At 37.3% G+C, this 22084-nt stretch overlaps 1 protein-coding gene across 3 annotated transcripts in view; it reads right to left on the bottom strand.

Moving 5' to 3' along the window:
• The window catches only part of PMS2 (PMS1 homolog 2, mismatch repair system component), a 40444-nt gene extending 18409 nt beyond the window's left edge, over positions 1–22035 (bottom strand). For 2 of the 3 annotated variants that reach the window (XR_011964569.1, XM_072597839.1), the window contains exons 1-8: positions 21953–22035; positions 17371–17510; positions 16846–16932; positions 16356–16458; positions 13920–14103; positions 9377–9544; positions 8853–8950; positions 6785–6884 (exon numbers count right to left, since the gene is read on the bottom strand). Coding sequence is in view for 2 of the 3 variants with exons in the window: in XM_072597839.1 (XP_072453940.1) it covers positions 6785–6884; positions 8853–8950; positions 9377–9544; positions 13920–14103; positions 16356–16458; positions 16846–16932; positions 17371–17510; positions 21953–21966 (894 nt within the window). In the remaining variant the exon portion in view is untranslated. The remainder of the gene's footprint in view (positions 1–6784; positions 6885–8852; positions 8951–9376; positions 9545–13919; positions 14104–16355; positions 16459–16845; positions 16933–17370; positions 17511–21952) is intronic. The other variant, XM_072597840.1, reaches the window with a different exon arrangement.
• Between the last annotated feature and the right edge of the window lie 49 nt (positions 22036–22084).

Below are 22084 nucleotides of genomic sequence, written 5' to 3' on the forward strand. Positions count from 1 at the left end.
ACAATAGTTAACAGAGTTCCAAGATGCTAAAGAAGAGACTTAAAAACTGAAGTACACATACATGAATCCATTTAGAGGTTATAAGATTAGTCTGAGATAGAAGTTATAGATATACATATACACACACACATCTGAAAAATTATTAAGCTGTGCAAAATTATGCATGTAAATTCAGTCTATAAGAGTACTAGTCTCAACATGCAGAGATTTGCAGAATTGTGGGTTAGAGGATAACAAACTTGATGAATGGCCAGATACAAAGAATAGTCTTCAGTGGTTTAGTGTCCATTCTTTTTTTTTCCCCAGGCCTTGATTTATTTTTTTATTATTAGAATTAATAAAGTGATGGAGAAATTGTTAATAATGAAGATCAAACTTGAAAAATGTCATGTGTACTTTTTGAGAGCTGATTGGGTTTTTTTGTTTGTTTTACTTATTTTCAGTTTTCAACATTCACTTTTACAAGATTTTGAGTTCTAAAATTTTCCCCTTCCCTTCCTTCCTCCTCCCCAAGACAGAATGTAATCTGATATTGGCTACACATGTACAATCAGGTTAAACATATTTCTACATTAGTCATGGTGTGAAAGAAAAATTAGAACAAGGAAAAACCATAAGAAAGAAAAATAAAAAAAAAATAGTATGCTTTGATCTGCATTCAGATTCCATAGTTCTTTCTCTGGCTGGGGACAGCATTTTCCATCATGACTCTTTTGGAACTGTCTTAGATCATGGAATTGCTGAGAAGAGCTAAGTCATTTCACAATGTTGCTGTTACTGTGTACAATGTTCTCCTGGTTCTGCTCATTTCACTCAGCATCAGTTCATGTAAATATTTCCAAGGTTTTTCAGAAATCCACCTGCTCATCATTTCTTATGGAACAACAGTACTCCATTACATTTATATGCCACAACTTGTTCAGCCATTCCCCAGTTGATGAGCATCCCCTCAATTTCCAGTTCTTTACCACCACAAAAAGAGCTGCTATAAATATTTTTGTGCATGTAGGTCCTTTCCCCTTTTTTATGATTTCTTTGGGATACAGACCTAGTACTGGTATTGTTGGATCAAAGGGTATGCAGTTTTATAGCCCTTTGGGCATAGTTCCAAATTGCTTCATTAGATTAGTTCACCTCTCCTGGTGTACATTCTTAAGGTGCTATTTTCTTCAGTATTTTTTGTCTCCTTTACCAAGCAACTGACTCATTTTTCATGACTTTCTTGCACCACTCTCATTTCTCTTCCCAATTTTTCCTCTGCGTCTTAATTGATTTTCAAAATCCTTCTTGAGCTCTTCCATGGCCTGAGATCAGTTCATATTTTTCTTGGAGGCTTTGGATGTAGAAGCTTTGACTTTGTTTTCTTCTTCTGAGTATATGTTTTTATCTTCCTTGTCACCACAGTAACTTTCTATAATCAGAGGTTTTTTTTTTACATTGTTTGCTCATTTTCCCAGCCTATTATTTGATTTTTAACTCTTTGTTAAAGTAGGGTTATGTTTCTAGAGAGGAGTGAGCACTGTCTCAAGCTTCAGGAGTTTTGTGCAGCTGTTTTCAGAGACACTTCTAGGGGCCTCTAAGTAAGTTTTCAGTTCTTCCATGGTTGTATAATCTAAGGAGAGGTGTTTACTACTCTCCAGGTCTGTGCTCTGCTCTGTAAGCGACCACAAACGCTCTTTCCTTCCCTGGAACTACGAGGAGGGTTCCTTCTCCACTGTGGCCATAGGCTCTGTTATGCTAGTGCTCCTCATCACCCTGGGACTGCCACCCAGGACTGTGACCTGGATCTCAGTATGGGCAAAGCAACAGAGTCCTGTCTCAATACTAGCAAAAAGGCCCCTGTAATCTCCTTCGGAGCAGCTGTTTGATCCCCTTACTGACTGTGGGCTGAGAGCTCTGGAAGCAGCTGTTACCACAGCTGCTGCTGATTCAGTCTCTCCCAAGACCTGCTCCTGGTTTGCTGTGGCAAAGCTATACTGGCACAGCTTGCACTGGACTGTACTCCTCTCTCACTCAAGTACGAAAGACCTTTCCTGCTCACCTTCCAAGTTGTCTTGGGCTCGAAATTTGTTCCACTATGTCTTTTTGTGGGTTCTGCTGCTCTAAAATCTATTTAGAGCCATTTTTAAAAGGCTCTTGAAAGGGTTTCAGGGAGAGTTCAGGCAAGTCCCTGCCTTTACTTTGCCATCTTGGCTCTGCCTCTCCTGGTGTCCATTCTTAAGGTGGTCTCTAGGAGAGGGCCACGGAGATCTGTCCCTTGGTCTTGTGCTAGTCAACATTTTTTGTTAGTGATCTGAAGGCACAGATGGTAAATTTGTAAAATTTGCAGATGACAAATGCTAAGGGGGAGATAAAATGCTAAATATGTGTATGACAGAGTTAGGACCTCAAAATTTCATAATAAGAGAGAACAATTGGCCAAATGGAAAGAGATAAAAATTTAACAGGGAGAGGTGTGTGTGTGTGTGTGTGTGTGTGTGTGTGTGTGTGTGTGTGTGTGTGTGTGTTACAAAGAACTGCCATCAGAATGGTAAAAGAATTGAAGATAATGACAGAGCAGCATCAGATGAAAAAAAATGAAATTGTAATACTGATGAAAAGATTTAAGCTGCCTTCAAATGTTTGGAGAGGTGTATAGAAGAAGGTTCCAATTCCCTTCACCTTGCCCCAGTGGACATAACTAAAACCAATGGAGGAACACTTCAGAGAGGAAAATTTAAGCCAAATATGAAGAAAAAGGAAAAGGATCCATATGTACAAAAACATTGTACATAATATTTTGTGGTGGCAAAAAATTGGAAACTAAAGGGATACCAGTCAGCTGAAGAATGGCTAAACTAGCTATGGTATATAAGTAAACTGGAATACCACTGTGCTGGAAAAAATGATGGAGGGGATGGTTTCAGAAAAACCTGGGAAGACTTAGATGAATTGATTCAAAGTGAAGTGAGAAGGACCTGAATACTGTATACAGTAACAGCAATACTCTAAAGATAATCAACTGTAAAAGACTAACTGATTTATACAATGATGCACTGTAACTCTAAAGGACTCATAATAGAAATGCCATCCTTCTCCAGTTAGAGAGCTAATGTACTCAGACTATAGAATGAAGCATATTTTTTCCTTATTTTTCTGGCCTTGTTTCCCCCCAGAACACAGCTAATGCAAAAATGTGTTTTGTATTTGACTTTATATGTATATTTGGTATCATATTTCTTGCCTTCTCAACGTGGGGAGGAAGAATAAAAGGAAGGAGAGAATTTGGAACTGAAAACTGAAAAAACAAAAAAAACCCTTACTAAGCACAAGAAACTGTGCTAAGCACTGATACTAGAAATACAAGCAGAGAAAGAACAAAACATAACAAAAACAAAAAAAACCCTCTGTCTTCTCGGCCCTTAAAGAGCTTACATTCTAATGGGGAAAGAAAATGTATAAAAGGGGAACCAAAAAGCAAGGTGGAAGGGAGAGTACAAGTACAGAGTGGAAAGTCAAGACTACAGTCTTGGAGAATAGCTCTTTCTCACATGATAGTCCTCTCTCGGTCCCTCACCCCTGCCCATAAATCTTTTCTTCCGAGGAAGGAAAAGAGTTATGTACATATGAAAAAAGCACAGACTCTGGAGTCCAACGACCTGAATTCAAACCCCACCTCATGATTACTACCCATGTGACTTAGGGCAATTCACCTAACTTTCCCGGTACTCAGTTTCCTTATGTATAAAATGCAGGGGTTGGTCTAGGCCTCCCTGGTACCTTCCACCTACAGATCTATGAGCCTATGAGAAATGAGAAGCACTGAAAGTCATGTCATGGATTTGCTTTGGGTTCACCTGGCTAGTACCCTACCTTTCTCCATCCCCAGCCCCATTTTATAACATTAGAAGCAATTGTGTAAGGCAAAACCAAGAGTCAGTCTCTGGCAGAAAAAAAATATATCAAATTATCCACAGGAGAAACCTCAGGAGACAATGACATGGCTGCCTCTAAACTGATTTATAAACAGGTGCCTCCACTTTAATATCTGAATTGTGTGTGTTAATGACAGTCCAAGATCTGGGTTGTTTGCAGCTGGTGACTATGGATTTATGGATTTATTTGGAGAGAGGGTTAGAAATCCTTTTAAAAAGAGCCAATGCAAAACAGCTGATCACTATAGTTTTCCATTTTTGCTAGGAGACTGTCTAAAAGGCACTTCATGCCCCTAGGCTGTAGTATCCTCGTCTGTAATTGATGAGTCCACATAGCGAGAAAAAGTAGAGCAAAGTTTACAGACAAAAAACAGAAGAAAATATAAGATATCAGATATCAAAAAACAACTGACGTGAAAAACAGGTCAGAAAAGATAACTTAAGAATCGTAAGATTACCTGAAACTAATGGTGAAAATATCCTGGACGCTAAATTTCAAGAAATACATAAATATAAATAAATAAGTAAATGAAAGTTTCCCACATCTATCGGCACTACACACACACACACACACACACACACACACACACACACACACACACACTTATGTATATATATGTATATGTATGCAGACACATACATATACGTACACACATATATGTATAAATAAATGAAAATTTCTCACATCTATTGGCACCAAATATACACACACACACACACATGCATATGTATGTATGTATGTATAAATAAATGAAAATTTCCCACATCTACAGGAACAGGAGAGCAAAACAAAGATAGAAAAAGTCCACTGATTACCTCCTAAAAGAAATTCCAAAAGACAAAGTCTTAGGAATATCATAGCCAAAATCCAGAGTTCCCACATCAAAGAAAAAATATTACAGGCATCCAAAAAGAAGCAGTTCAAGTATCAAAGTCAGGGTTACAAAAGACCTGGCATCTTCAACTATCAATGACATCTTGGAATACAATACTCAAAAAGGTAATACACCGAAAGATAACTCATCCTGCACAGCTGAGTATAATCTGATAGGGGGAAAAATGGATTTTTAATAGAATAAAGGACTTTCAGGTATTTCTGGTGAAAAGGTCAAAGCTGAACAGGAACTCTGAAATACAAGCCCAAGAGTCCAGAGGAACCTAGAAAAGTAAATTTATTTGAGAACTTGGAAGGATTTGCATAATGATGTAGTACTTGTCCCCTATATGGAGGACAAGAAACAAGCATCCCTTCAGAATCGTAATATCTTCAAAGAGTATTGAAGGAGTTAATAAGAACAACAGAGATCCTTGGGCTGGACTATCTTGAAGGTTTAAAGAAAGGAAGAAGAATCGAGGTTAAAAGGACGCATATACCGGCATAGAAAGGAGAAAGAGGAGGATAGAACTTGCTGTATCTTATAAGTGGGATGAATGAAAAGCATATATATAGAAGAAGGAGTGAATGTGAACCTCACTGTCATCTGAAATGGACAAAAAAAATGAAAACGAATATATATAGTTCGGTAAGGAAATACATCAAACTTCAACAGGGAAACAAGCAGGGGCAGGATGGGGAAAGAACTATAATTTAAGGGAGTGTGCCTCAGATTGCTTCTTAGATGGCCTGGGAATGGCTGAACAAATTGTGGCAAATGTATAGTTAACAAAGGGAAAAAAATCATTTCAGAGAATACTGGATAGTATGTACTGATCCAGAGAGAAGTGAACAGAACCAGAATAGTTTGAGAATTGTAACACTGCAAAGAGAAACAATTTTGAAAGACTTAAAAAATTCTGATCAAAGAAATGATCAACTATTTCTTCAGAGGACCTGTGACAAAGCATGTTACCTACCTCCTTATAGGGGATGAATGCAAGGTGTAGAAAGAGAAATATGCTTTTGAATATGGCCACTGTGTGGATTTGTTTTTATGTGTTTTTGTTACCTTTCAAGCTTACAATCTTGAAGAGTGTGGGCTAGTCAATTAACCTACTGGCGCCTCAGTTTCCTCACCTATAAAATGAGAGGGATGGACTGGATGGCCTTTAAAGTCCCTTACAACTCTAGTTCTATGATCTAAAAACTACTTTAAAGTCTCAGCTTCAAATGAGATGTTGTGAACACCTGGATCATTTGTCTCCTTAAGTTTAGTATAATTCTATTTTAATTTTCATTAGTAACACATAAAAATATATTTGTAACATCAATGTAGTGTACATATGTACTGAACGTATCCTCTCTAGCCTAAACTTCTCATTTCTAAAATAATCATAAGACACTGCCTTACCCCCATCAAAGGGATGTTGTGGGGAAAGTACTTTGCAAACTTTAAAAGGATACCAAAGAACTTGCTATAGTGAATCTCTAGAAGAACAGAAATGCCTACAATGGATGACATGGAGTAAAATTTCTGGATAATCCCAACAGGTGGTGCACAGGGAACTTACTGAATCAGAACTTCTGAGTATCAAAAGTGACTACAAAATATTGAGTGTGGAAAAAAAGGGAAATTAAAGGCTAAAATAGATAGTTATCCCTTCCACATTATGACTTTCCCCATCGAGGTTTCTACATATCTTGGATTACTGTAAGAAATTAAATGGGAATTCTGGGGGAGTTTTGCAGTAGCCACGGATGACACATGAAGACCAGCAGATAACACAGAAAGTTTGGAAACTCAGAAATACATATAGCATTGTATAATATCAGCATATTTTATCTTTCAACCATAATTAATTCAGACTTCTTCTCTGGTTTGAAGGAAGGGCCAAAAATGTTACAGGGATTTTCCAGATCTTGGGGCTGCCACCTCCTGACCTCTGTAATGTGGAAGGGATAACTTAAATTACAGTGCTGCTAGTAATTTTACCTTTGCAGGGTCACAAGGCCGTTGATTGATAAAGAAAAACTGTCTCTCTGTTGTACTCCTTCCAGCACCATGGTCAGAACAGGAAACGAAACCTGAAATACTATTTTACATTAATTCGATCAGGGTTGGAACCAGAGTGGAGAAAGCAATTTGTCAACATATATTTAATTAAATATTTTTAAGCATCTGCTATGTGCAAAGTACTGTTGCTAAATAGCACAATAATTTTAAAGTGTTTTTTTAAAGCTCCAAGTTTTCCCTCTTCCTGTTCTCTCTCCTCTTCTAAATCCCCCAATCTGGTGATATACTATTGAAATATTTTAGGTATACCCTATTCCTACCTCTCATAGAAACAGAAAACAGTGCTTCCAGTAATTCCAAGGAATTTCCATTATATATCCTATATCATATTTACTCATAAAACTTTTATTCAGTTCCCTTCTCACCTCCCCTATTTTCCTCTAGGGTACACTGCCCTCCACTCACATTCCCAATGCTCCCAGCTGCTCAGAAAACTTCATTCAAGCCTATCCTCCAGAACTAGACCTTCGTTTCATCTTCAGAAAATAAACTTAATCACAATATGTTACTGTTTACTAGGCATTAGAGTTTGAATAAGAAATATCCAAGGAAATGTTTAATGACAGAATTTCACACATTAATGTGAAATTAAAGTCATTAGCTTAACATTAAATGATTTTTGAGTCCCACGTCAATCTCAATAGATAAATTCATCTCCTACTCTGGTGAAAAAATTCAGATCATCTGATAAGTTCACTCTCAACTTCCCTTCTCTTCACCTCAAAACTTCCATAACTTCAACCATTATTTCTTCTTTCCCTCCTATCTCAGAGGAAAAAATAAGCCTACCTGCTTTCCAAGGGTAGCCCTTCTGCTTCTGTCCTTGATCCCCTCCTAGCTCTCTAGGATCTTGTTTTATCAGATGTTCCCTCTCTTGAATTAGCAATAATCTCTTTTCCTCTCCACCCATATGAGCATATTCAGCTACTACCAGCACCAAAACTAAACAAATTATCTTCCCCACCCAGTCTTTCCTTTGAACCTTTCTTATAAATTGTGTGTTCTGTGACTGGTAAAAAAAATGCATGATAGCTCACTAGGAGAATCCAGAGAGAGCTCTGTCCTTCCAGCCCAACTAGACTATATAATTTTGCTTATGTCTCTCTTCTCCTGGCAAAGAAGTGAGGCATAACAAAGGAAGAATGTTATAGCCAGGCTGAAGAAGTCACTTCATTGATTATCAATTAACTTAACTGTTTTCTTTCTTACAAGGGAAGGTTCAAACTTGAAAGGCTTAAGAATTACAATCAACACAATAACCAACCACGATTCCATGCAGCCTGCTACCCATTTCATGTCAGAGATGGACTCAAGATGTAGAATAAGAGAGTAATTTTTTGGACGTGTCCAAGGCAGGAACTTGTCCTGCTTGACTACGTATATTTTTTAGAATTTCTGTTCGAAGGGTAAGATGAGGGGAGAGAAAAGGCCTTTTTGCTAATTGGAAATAATTAAATTAAATTTAAAACAAACAAAACAAGACAATTCCAAGGAGCTGAGGGATAATGGTTAATATATTTCTAGACAGAAATCACTGTGATGTAGAACAAGGCATCAATAAAACATTTTCAAAAAAAAATAAGTCTGAGTTTGGGGAAAGGCAGAAATACTTAACCAAAAGAAATAAAGCATGCTATAAAATCAATCCTATATTTTTCTACTATGCTAAAATAGTGACTTTGTGCTTTAAAATTATTTTGATCATTTATTACCTAAAACCTCCACTAAGGATATAAAATCAGCAGAAAAACTGAAAACGTACCAAATTATACAGAACAAAGAAACTCCTTTTATTCCTGTTCATGTTCATATTAACTATAGGTAAGCATCTGGGTTCTTTCTTGTAGCACTTTCCCTAAATTCTCTTCTCAGCAGCAATATCACTCCCAATTTTGTACAATTTCCAAATCATCATTTTCCCTTAAAAAGCCTCATCAAGTAATTCCAAGTGAATCATGCAGGCAAAGATCTTTATTCACTTACTTACCTAAAGAGATTATGTAGTGTATCATTATAGTTAATACCATACTCTTCACAAACTGATTCACTAGGGGGCAGCTGCACAAAGGGAATGAGGCTTTGCAACTGAAAGAAATCAAGGTTCATTATTATTGTCTAATAGAGTAAACCTAAATTCCGGAAATAAGGCATATGACTTCTTCCCCTCTGTCTTCCTCTCTAAGTTTAATTAAATTACATTAGGAAAGCAAGGAAACTTGATTTGATTTGTTAGCCTTACAAAGTAATTCTGGTCATACTCCTGACATACACTTAAACTTCAGGCCATTCCTGTTACTGGACAAAGGAGCAGAAGGGTATGGTTTTCATTATATCAAGAAAGGATAAAATAGCTTTTTGTTTTCTCAAGCAAGAACTAAGGATTCTAGTTTGACTAATCTTAGTGGAAAATGTTTAAGAACATTTAATTATAGGATTTTTCCTGGAAAACATTAATTCCAAAAGGGCAATAACCTGCCACAACTACAATTCAATTTGTTTGGCAATTATTACCTGCTTCTGTCCAAACACGGCTCCAATATTTTCCTTTACCGTGGAGTTTCCATTTGTGCATAAAATAGTCTGTCGTTTTCCTTGTCCAATCTGATTGGTGCAGTTTATTCGAATACCTGTTGAAATGATACAGTATGCTTGTAATACCTGTACCATTTTGGTAAATTCCTGGTTAAAAACAAACAACAAAAATCGCAAAATACCTTCTCAATCATTTATAATTGGGAAAGCATACAACAAGCATTGTTCAACAATTATAATAGTACACATGAAGTTATCAAAGTACTTTAACAAAAGCAAGGCTTCCTATTAGGAAACCGTAGGCAGAGAAAATAACCTAATTTAACACACAAAGCACTCCATTACAGCATAAAATGGAACCCCAAATCTTTGGCCTCCACATTCCTCTATTTGATATTAACACCTGTTTACTTTCTTAATGAGCCATTCCTAAATAAATACATGACTCTTTTGTTTACAATAAGTATAATATGTAAAATTTAGGCATAAGTTAGCTTCCTGCAAAATATTTTATATGTTAAAAAAAAGTTTTTAGTTATAAGTTTAAAGCACAACTATTCGCTTAATTTTAATTCAAACCTATGACAGCTTTTGTTAGTTATTTTTCAAAGTTTCAAAAATTGTAGAATGTTCTTAAAATAAATGTAAAACTATTAGAAGATAAACTTTCAGAATTACAAAAACTCAAAGTGAAATAATGTCATTTCTTAGTTGATTCATTACACACATGAATGTACATCCAACAACTATCTGATAATTATTTCTAAGAAAAAAATATAAGACTGTCTTAATACAGTAATGTCTGACTAAAGGGAAAAAACCAAACTAAGTAATTTTCAAAAGATAAGAGAACAGAATAAAAAAAATAAGAAAGCATCAATGATACCTTTTCACTACACCTGAATAAATGAATGAATAAATGAAAAAGCATTTATTAACCACTTACTTATTAAGTGATAGAGATACAAATAAATTTTTTAAAAAGTGATACAGTCTCTGCTCCTGGAGGAGTTTACACTCTAAAAGGGGAAGTCAACATATATAGAGGAGCAGTAACCAGGGAAGGGAGTTCTGGTGTGATAATTCATAGAGATAATGAGCTAACTGATATAGCACTCAAGTGAAATGCTCTTTCCAGATGTAATGGTAGTATTGATAGTATTACTGTTACCAAAGCAAGATATGGGAAGCAGAGATATGGGTAAAGAAGCAAGGTAGCAGACAGATGGCAAGATGGCCTAGGTGTATGACTGGATGGGATGTGAAGGTCAACCACGGTGTGGGATCAGTTAGTAGATGTAGTGGATTTTGTGGGCTAGTTTGCACTCACTCATTCACCAATCCTGCCCTAGGGCAGGTGCCAAGATGAGAGGATTAACTTTCCTAAAAACTGGGGACATGGTTTCTGGAGCTTCAGATCAGTGAGGAGGGGGCTCCTTGAGGTGGAAAGAAGTGGCTATGCTAGAGGTGGAGGGGAAAATGGCCTAGGTGTATATACCATTGATTGGCCAGGTAGAACATGAAGACAAAGCAGAAAGTACTCCCTCTACCAAAATCCTACTAAGATGCCTCAGGAGAATTAGAATTTGTCAAAAACTAAACCAGAGGGGGTGGAGCCAAGATGGCAGAATAGAAGCAGAGACTTGCTGGAGTTCTCTCCCCAAGACCAGTCAAATACCTGTAAAAAAAATGACTCTAAACAAATTCTGGAGATGCAGAACCCACAGAATGATGGAGTGAAGCAAATCTCCTGCCCGAGACAGTCTGGAAGGTCGACGGGAAGCATCTATCATGCAGCATTGGGAGCAGAGCACTATCCAGTGTGGGCCACAGATGGAATCTGAGCAGGCCTCAGGGGGACTGAAACTGTAGCACCTGTGGCAGTTTCCAGACTTCACAACCCCAAAATGCCAAGGACAAATTGGAACGTCAGTGGAAAAAACCTATTGAACCTGGATGAAAGAGTAGAGTGGTCTGGCAACCCCAGGGCAGCAAAGGGAGTGGAGGAGTCTGTGACAGCAGTAGAGACAGCAGCAGCGGCTGTTTCTGGAGCCCGAGGCCCACAGATTGTGGGGAGATTGAGCAACTAACAATACACCCCCACACACACCCACTGGAATCAGAGAACTACCTTGACAAAGAGCTCAAAAGTCAAGTAAATAGCTGGGGAAATGAGCAAAAGCCAGAAAAAGAATCAGACTATAGAATCCTACTTTGGTGACAAAGAATATCAAAATATACAAACAGAAGAAGACAACAAACTCAAAGCTCCTCCATCCAAAATCTCCAAGAAAAATAAGAATTGGTCTCAGGCCATGGAAGCATTCAGAAAGAATTTTGAAAATCAAGTAAGAGAAGTAGAGGAAAAACTGGGAAGAGAAATGAGAGTGATGCAAGAAAATCATGAAAAATGAGTCAATTGCTTGCTAAAGGGGACCCAAAAAAATGCTGAAGAAAACAACATCTTAAAAATAGACTAACCCAAATGGCAAAAGAGATCCAAAAAGTCAATGAGAAGAATACCTTAAAAAACAGAATTGGCCAGATGGAAAAGGAGGTCCAAAAGCTCACTGAAGAAAATAATTCCTTAAAGATTAGAATGGAACAGATGGAAGCTAATGATTTTATGAAAAATCAAGAAATTATAAAACAAAACCAAAAGAATGAAAAAATAGCAGACATGTGAAATATCTCATTGGAAAAACAACTGACCTGGAAAACAGATCCAGGAGAGACAATTTAAAAATTATGGGATTACCTGAAAGCCATGATCAAAAAAAAAGAGCCTAGACATCACCTTTCAAGAATTTATCAATCTGATATTCTAGAACCAGAGGGTAAAATAGATATTGAAAGAATCCACTGATCACCTGCTGAAAGAGATCCCAAAAGGAAAACTCCTAGGTATCGTAGCCAAATTCCTGAACTCCCAGGTCAAGGAGAAAATATTGCAAGCCACAAAAAAACAATTTGAGTATTGTGAAAACATAATCAGGATAACACAAGATCTAGCAGCTTCTATATTAAGGGACGGATCACTGGGCTTGGCATGTGATATTCCAGAAGTCAAAGGAGCTAAGATTAAAACCAAGAATCACCAACCCAGCAAAACTGAGTACAATACTTCAGAGGAAAAAATGGTCATCCAATGAAGTAAAGAACTTTCAAGCATTCTTGATGAAAAGATCAGAGCTGAATAGAAAATCTGATTTTCAAACATAAGAATCAAGAGAAGCATGAAAAGGTAATCAGGAAAGAGAAATCATAAGGGACTTCCTAAAGTTGAACTGTTTACAATCCTACATGAAAAGCTAACATTTGTAACTCTTGAGACTTTTCTCAGTATTAAGGTAGTTGGAGGGATTATATACATGTAGACAGAAGGCACAGGGTAAGGTGAATAAGAAGGGATAATATCTAAAAAACTAAAATTAAGGAGTGAGAGAGGAATATATTGGGAGAAGAAAGGGACAAATAGAATGGAGTAAATTATCTCTCACATAAAAGTGGCAAGAAAAAGCTTTTTCAATGGAGGGAAGAGGAGGGAGGTGAGAGGGAAAGAGTGAACCTTACTCTCATCGGATCTGACTTAAGGAGGGAATAACATGCACACTCAATTTAATATGAAAATCTATCTTACACTACAGGAAAGTAGCAGGGAGGGGGACAAGTAGGGGTTGGGAGAATGACAGAAGGGAAGCAAATGGGAGGAGGGAGTAAATACTTTTGGGAGGGACAGGGTCAAAAGAGAGAAAAGAATAAATGGGGGGGCAGGATAGGATGGAGGGATAATATAGTTAGCCTTTCACATCATGATTATTATGGAAGTGTTTTGCATGACTACACATGTATAACGTACATCAAATTGTGTGCTTTCTCAGTGGGGATGGGTGGGGAGGGATGAAGGTAGAGAAGTTGGAACTCAGAGTTTTAAAAACGAATGTCAAAAATTGTTTTTACATGCAACTGGGAAATAAGACATACAGGCAATGGGGTATAGAAATCTATCTTGCCCTCAAGAAAATAGAGGGGAAGGAGATGAGAGAAGAGAGAGGTATGACAGAAGGGAGGGCAGACTGGGAGAAGGGGTAATTGAAATGCATGATCTCTTGGGATGGGCAGAGAGGAGAGATGGGGAGAAAATTTGGAACTCAAAATCTTGTGGAAGTGAATGCTGAAAACTAAAAATAAAAGAGTTAATTAAAAAAATAAACTGAACTAGAGGTACACAAGTTCTGGTGCATCCTAGTAAGCTGGAAAGGGGCTGAGTGTGGACCCAGTAATGGATTGTCCACCGAGTCTATGGTTTGGAAAGGCTTATTTTCATAAAGTTGGCCACTGTGTGATGATTTTATTTTCATCACAGCAACTCAAGTTGTCTATTAATATCTGGAAGGGCAAACATATTTATATGAGTGAAATTACAGATCTTTTGAAGTATTGAAAAAGTAACTTATTATACTTATATGCTTAATATAATGATAAAAATCTTTTAAAAATCAGGGTTTTTAATTCACTATACCTTTTTAATATTTCGTTGAAATTCTTTATGTCTCACAGGCAGAGTAGAAAACAACTGCTGTACACTGACAGTTGTCCCTTGTGGTCGGGGGTAAGGGACCTTTTGAAAAATTTTCCCATTGTGATCAAAGAGCAATCGAGTTCCAATTGTGGCTGACTTGTGACAAGTTGAGATCATAACATCACTATAAAAAAGAAGACATGACCAAAGGCAGTTCTTCCCAGAATATACATTTACCATTTGAGACAATACATTATCCATAGTTGCTTTCATACCTGCCTCCCCTCCCCGTTTTGTTAACTACTATGTACAAAATCTCTTAACAAAAGATGATGATCTACTCTCAGTCAGACATAACATCTCAGATACAAATGCTATATACTACTATATATATATGTGTATGTATGTATATATATATGCACATATACACACATACACATATATATGTATATACTATATACATACTACAAATACTCAACGTTTTGACAGATAAGAATTCATAACATCTAAAGTCTGGTACTCATCTTTTTTTTTAAATGGAAGAGATAAGGGGAAAAATAGGTCTGTTGTCAGTTAACGAGGAAAAGAAAGCTGTATCTTCTTTGCCATCATGGAAACTGTAATTTTCCATTTATCATAAAATTGCAAAGAACTAAAAAGTCTTATGGTTCATGAGCTTATATGAAAGGTTCTTTTTTCTTTCTGTTCTACCTTTCGAAATCTGAAAACCAATATACAATAGGTATTTCTGACAAGTCAAAGTAAGTTCATCAGATTAATTAAGTTTTTAAAAACTTAAAAATCTTTTTTTTACCAAGGATTTAAAAATTTTAAAACAACTTGAGAGTTAAACACTTCCATGATTATAAGTAACATGCTTCTTTAATCAAAATAATAAAATTCTGTAAAATGTTAGAACTGCTAAAGCTTACATTTTCATGGGAAGGAGGGAATCATTGTACATTATTATACTTTATTCACATTCCCCTTATGACATATATGTTTTGTTCAAAAGTCTAATTAAACATGACATCTATTTTTCTAAAACATAAAAACAAAGAATACACTTGATAAGAGAACCATGGAGTACACTGACCTTAATTAAAATAAACTATAGCTAAATTTTACTACTAGTTTCTCAACCAGAACATAGGGATAGGAAGGAATACTATTCTTTAAACCATCAAGCCTTCCTCCAGTTCCATCTCATGTCCCTGCTAATCATGAGTTGTTAAGAGGCAATATTTCATGGTACTTCTGACATGTGCATGAATCACTGGGGTTCTCACATCCCACTCTGGGAAAGTGGCCAAAGTGCAGAAACACTACCTACCCTTAGAATCTTTTCTGGCTGTTTTCTCCTAAGTTTTAAAGAAATCTCACCTAGAGGGTTCTAGGGACATAACCAAATCTTAGAACATTCACCACTCCACCTTTATTCACTGACAAAGGCACTGCAAGCTTACTGTTCCTTCAAGGACTTCACATTCTGCTTGGTTTGCTACATTCTCAATCTATCAATGAGCACTTACTAAGCACTTCTATTATATAAGACTCAATTCGAGGAATGGGGATACAAAAACAATGTAAGGAACAATGTAAATTCCTTCATTTACATACTCTCAGGAAAACTGAGGTACATTTATAAAAGAAAAGACATACGGAATAAATCTGAGGTAATGTGGGGGGAGGAGAGGGATCAAGAAAGGTCTACCATAGGAGATAGCACATGAGATGGATTTTGAAGAAAGCTAGGGAGTCTAAATGGTAGAGGTTAGGAGAGAGAAAACTGCAGGAATGCAGGGTAGCCTGTGCAAAGGCAGGGAGGGAATCAGGTGGTAGCATCACATGTGTGAGGAACAGCAAATAGGTCAGATGGCTAGTATAGACAGTGTGTGAAGGGGAATAATGTAATAAACCTGGAAAGGTAGGGTGAACCTACATTTTGAAGGGTTTTAAATAACAAAGTACTCTATGTATTTTATTCCAGAGGAACTAGGAAAGCCATTGGAGTTTTTTGAACAGGGGAGTGTGAGATGGTCAGACCTGTGCTTTAGGAATATTAATATGATTGCTTTATGGGGTATGAACTGAAGAAGAGAGACTCAAGGCAGGGAGACTAATCAGGAGGCTATCATTAAGATTATTAATGGAAGTTAAATAGAATTAAGAATTGAAAAGCTGGTAAGGCACTACCTCACTGGTAGCTATCATGTTAAAGAACAAAATATTTAAATACCTCTTTGCTAATGTGATAACATGAAACAATAAATTAGCCATTTACTTTGTCAATTTGAAATAAACTATTCCAAAGATATTCCAGGTCTCATTAGCCTTACTGAAACATTAATGACTGAAATTACTCTTTTCAACTTCAGGGTTTTGGTTTATTTTTTAATGTGGAATCATCTACAAAAGTTAAAAATGTACTATTACCTCAATGCACACAGTGAGCTCAGAGCCTCTCCTCGAAAGCCAAATGTTTCAACATGCGTTAGATCAGAGAAATCTTGAATCTTGGAAGTATGATGTTTCAGAGCTGGAAAAGCAGTTAAACATCTTCTCTTAATATCTAAGTGACTTGAGGCAAGTCCTTTAACCTCTCTAGGCTTTAACATCCTCATCTACAAAATGAGGAGTTGGACTAGATCACCTCTAGTTCTATATCTATAATGATACTCTTTCTCTTCTCCAGGCTAAACATTCCCATATCTTTTATCCAATCTATATATGTTATGTTCTTAAATCATTTCACCACATCTAAAGATCTAGAGCTTGGAATATATTCAATAAGAAATAAAAAGTATCAACAGGCTGGCTCATGAATAGTTTTTTAAACCCAAATATGTGTTCACTAAGAGACTGGAATATAAATGTTGGTTTATTTTGTTTAACTGCTTTAAAAAGTCAAGAAAATTCAACTTACTCAAGCCTTCAAAGTTTTCTTTTTCTACTCCAAGACCATTGTCTGAAACTTCAATAAGATCAGCTCCATATTCCTTAAGCTTTAGGTCTAGGAAGATAAAAAATATTTAACTTCTATACAATGAACACGTTTAAAAAGCTTATACACTGATTTTCTTAATACTTTTCTAAATTAGTACTTGCTACTTTTAACTACAATGCAAATACTATTTAAAATTCTTTTTTTTATTTTCCCCCTTTAAGTCCTTTATGCGTCTATTTATTAGCCCATACTTTTGATCTAGTAGATGTCTGGTTCTATTTCACTGGAATGAATAACGTTAGCACTTATCAAACTGTTATGGACATAGTAAGGACTCAAAAAAAATACTTGCCAATTAACTAAAACTAAATTTGAGTTAAAATATTATTAATATGTGCATAATACTGTCTCATTTTTGAGATCAGTAAATAAATACCATTTGCCTATAATAAAAAACATCATGAAACTAAATTATTCCCTAATTTAAAGCTCTTGTACACTCACCAATATTAGTGGCTCCAGCATCCAAGCTATTTTCTAAAAGCTCCTTGACAGCGGTGCCTAGACTAAGCACCACTTGTCCTGAGCAGATCTGATGAACTGACTTATGATCTATAGGTTTGATAGCTTTAGCAGCTTCTGCACTGAAAAACAAAACAAAACAATTAATTACTGAAAATGAAAATCTGCATTTATATATTTTCATTCTGATTTTTAATTATGACAACTGATCAAAGCACTTGCGTCAAGAGGACTAACGTAGTTACTAGTTAGATTACAGACATAGTCATATTCCAAAGTCACAGAATCTCAGAATTGAAAAGGGCATTCAAGGACATCTAGTCCTACTTGTACATAAACAACAATCCCCTCTATATCACTGCTGATAGACACTCAGCCTTTGCTTAAAGACTTCTAGAGAAGGAATCTTTCATCCCAAAGCAGCCCATTTTGTTTTAAGATAGCTCTAATTGTCAGGCAGGTTTTCCCAACATTGAGTCAAAGTCTGCCTCTCTACAACTTCTACCCACTACTCTTATTTTGGTGCTCTGAGAACAAAACAATCCAAATTCCCCTTCTACAACAGCCCTTCAAATATTTGAAATCAGCTCTCACATTGCCCTTAAGAGTGGCACAGTATAAAAAACACTGGACTAGGGTCAAAAAATATGAGTTGAAACCCCAGCTGTGCTCCTTACTGTATGATTCTGGGCAAATCATTCAACTACTCTGGATCAGTTTCCTCATCTATAAAATAAGAGGTTAGACTAGACAATCACTAAGGTTCCTTCTAGCTCTAAATCTATGATTTTAAGTATTTTTTTATTTAAGCTAAAATTACCAATTTCTTTATCTGATCCTCATATGGCAGTTCTTTGACAACTTCACTGTCTTTGGAAGCTTCTTAAAATGTGGTCCCTTGAACAGAACCCAATACTCTGAACAGGCATAATTCTGGACACCGTGCCTCTCTAAATAAAGACAATTTTAACATTTTGGGCTGTCATACTATACAGCTGATTCATATTCACTTACAATCCACTAAAATTACAGATCTTTTAAAGATTAAAGATAATCTTCCATCTCATATTTGTAAAACTAAATTTTAAATCCATGCATAAAGCTTTACATTTACTAAGTGTATTAATTTTCATTCAAATAGACTTTGTCTCATGTTCTAATCCACTGAGATCTTTTGGAATCCTGACTCTATGGAACGAGTTAGCTATACCTTTGTCTATTCTGCAAATTTAATAAACATGCAACTATGCCTTAGTCCAAGTCACAGACAAACATAACAAATAACATAGAACCAAGGACAGCTCCCTGGAGTATCCCACTAGAGATTTTCTGCTTCATTAATAAGTATTATTTGGGCCTCTTCATTCAATTAGTTCAGAATCCACCATATTGTCTACAATGGTAGCAGGAGGATTTTTGCCCTTTTTAAAATCCATATATAAAAGAATAATAACAAATTAAGATGTCACTAATTTATGGAACTGTACAAATGAAACTGCTCTTCAGTATCTACAAAGTATCACTGTAAAGATAAACTATCTCTGACCTTGTAGTTTAGGAAGCTACATTATAATAGTAACGAGATTTCTTGGCCAACAGTGGTCTAATGGTGGCATTATTTTAGGATATAAACATTTTGTCTTTTCCTTTGCTTTCATATCATAATATCAAAACTAATATTATTTCCATTCTACTAAAATCTCCATGTTTGCCACACCTCTCTGATATTTGTGAGGCTGACTTTCTGAACAAAGTATAAGACTTAATTTAAATGAAATTTTATGTAACTTAAGTCTTTTCTGATTCCCTCACCTAAAAGTTCTTCCCCTAGAGATTTCCTTCTTACATGTAAACATATTTATTCATACCTTTTGATGTAAAAGGTGGTTTCATTTTTTGTCTTTATATCCCAAGGCCTAGGGTAGTGTTTAAAACATAGTAAGTACCCAAAATCTTGTTGATTTGATAGGTGTGCTACCGTGATATTCTAAAGTGTGCATAGGATATTCCTTATTCTTATTCAAGGAAACTGCTTATTGCTTATTCAAGGAAAAAATACGGGTCAAATATTGGCAAGGGTCAAATAAAGGCAAGACTGCTCATTGTTTCTTTAAAGGCTGTTTCTTCTGCATTTAGAAATATCCTTCAAATTATCAGTGAATAAAGATTAGAATATTTTGATAGCTAAACCAAAGTAATAAAGTGGGGCCTCAATTTCCTCATCTGTAAAAGGAAGGGGTTGGATCAGATAACCTCTAATATCCTTGCAGATCTAATATTCTAGGATTTTTTGAACCTTAATAAAATCAGGTTGGACGGTCTAAAATAAAAATTCTGCCTCTACTTCTTTATTGGGCTTTTTTAGTAGGCTAATTTTTCCTAGAAAGAACTGTTTAGTGGAGAAAAAGGAAACAGTGTAACTGCTACAGGGTAGATGCTTAGATAGTAGATGTGGAATGACAGAAAAGGGAAGATAGTAGTGTTGAAGTTTCAACTCCAGGACACCAAAAAGCTATTGAGGTTTCATGATGTATTGGGGCAGAATCATTTCAAAGAATTCAGAGTCAGACTACCTTTAATCCAAGTGTAGGCATTTATTGAGATTGATGCCTCTCATGGAGCAGGCTAAGTTCCAAATGGAACCATTAACTTCAGAGAGAGTAAGACAGATTTTTGTAGGGTAAAGATGCAATTACATAACACAAATTTACACAAAGTGTAGGAATATGATTAATATTAAAAAGGCAGGAGGAATTTGTTAAGGGATTAGGTAATGGAGGAGGGGTCCTCTCTATGGTTCCCCAGTTAAAGATTCTGGTCATGCTGCCCTCCAATCAGCTAGCTATTGTTGGTCCTGTATCGTGAAAATGGATAGTTAGGTATTGTGGTCCTGTCTTGGGCTAGACGGATGATGTGATTGTCACTGACTACAAGAACACACCTGTTTCTGTGGGAATGGATCTGGGGGTCATGGCTGAGTAGAAGCAGTAGCTGGGTTCCCACACCTGCTGTTTCTGTGAGAACTATGAGTTTCAGGGACATATGTGTTATTCTAGTGAGTAGTGAGGCATAACAAGAAGAAATTACGACACTGAGGGGGAGGGGAGGTTAGGTAGATACAGTGGGCCTATAATGAAGTTAAAATATTGGGGCTGGGGGCAGCTTCTATTATTAGGACTCCACCGTTAGTATCAGGTATGTTCAAAGTCTATGGGAAAATGTGCAAACCTAAATGAACAATCCTTTAACAAGATCCCCTTAAACATAAGTCTCTCTTCTTAGACTATTTGGCAAGCTTAAGATGCACAAAGAAAGGTTTCCTTCCTCTCATCTGGCCTTCATGGAAAATTAAGGCCAGTCTGGCTAAAGCATAAGAGAAAGAAATGTGTAATTAGATTGAAAGAGAGGCTAAAGCCAGGTTTTTCAAGTGTTTTAAATGTCAAATAGAAAAATCTGTATTTAATCTTGCGGCAGCAAGAAGCAACTAAAACTCCTTAAGTAGGGAGTGACACAATCAGACCTGTATTTTAAGAATATCAATTTATCAGCTGGGTAGATGATGAACAGGAAAAAGGGAAAAAACTGGATAAAAGGAGACTAATTAAGGAGCTACAGCAATACAACAGGCAAGAGGTGAGGAAGGCAAGAATTAGATTGATTGTAAGGGGATGGATATGAGAGTTGTAGCAGATACAGAAAAAAAAAAGACGGCAACGGATTGGATATAGAGGGAACGGGTGGCAGTGAAAGAGTCGTAGTTGACTCCTAGGTTGAGAATTTAGATGCATGAAAGAATAACGGTATCTTTGAAAGCCATGTGGAAGTCAGCAGAGGAGGATTTGGAGAAGTAAGGAGTTCCACTGGGGACCTATGGAGTTTGAAGTGTCCAAGGCACAAGGAGCTGATGTCCAGTGGGCAGCCGGAGAGGGGGGACTAAAGCTCTGAAGACAGGCAGGTATCGACAGGCACAGAAAAGAGGGCCACGCCACGAAAACCAGGAGAGGACAAAATACCCACAAGGAACGGGGCAGTCAGCCCTCAGTGAAACACAGGAAAGGATCAGGACAAGGACGAGATCGTCTCGGGTGGGAGGGGGAGGAAGGGCAGGGGTTAAGTAAGAAGGGGTGCGCGAAGGCGACACGCAAGGACAGCTTTTTCTAGTTCTCTGGTCCCGGTCTTCTGGTCCGAACCTTTTCACTTTACAGAGGGGGAACCGAGGTCCACCTGAGCTACACTCCCTGCTCACACCCCTGCCCCCTCCCATTCCAAGGCCCCTCGCCTCGGGCGGTGGGGAAGGCCTCCTCTTCTTCCCTCACTTTCCTTCTAGAGAAGCGCCCACACCGGTTAACGTTCTCAACCACAGGAAATCGCTCCGCCCAATGAAATCAATAGGCCAGGTCCAGGAGGAAGGGGCCCAGAGACTGGGAAAGAAGGTCCGACTCGGCTCCCGTAGGACCGACTCCACGCACCTAGGAGGCCTCTCTACCCCTCCCCCCATGATGCTAGGCCAGGAAAGCAAGAGCCGGACAGGAAGGAGAGGGTGCAAGGAGGCAGGATCACTTACCTGGTCCCCTCCATGAATCCTCAGGTCAGCCCGCCTAGGACGGGGCTAAAGAATTTCCCGCTTCCGCAGCGTAGGAGCCCAGCCTCGCCTCGCGCCCGCTCATTGGTGCTTCTCAGAAAGCTTTGGCCGGCC

The sequence above is a fragment of the Notamacropus eugenii genome, chromosome 3 (genome assembly GCF_028372415.1).
Source record: "Notamacropus eugenii isolate mMacEug1 chromosome 3, mMacEug1.pri_v2, whole genome shotgun sequence".
In the NCBI taxonomy this organism is placed as follows: domain Eukaryota; kingdom Metazoa; phylum Chordata; class Mammalia; order Diprotodontia; family Macropodidae; genus Notamacropus; species Notamacropus eugenii.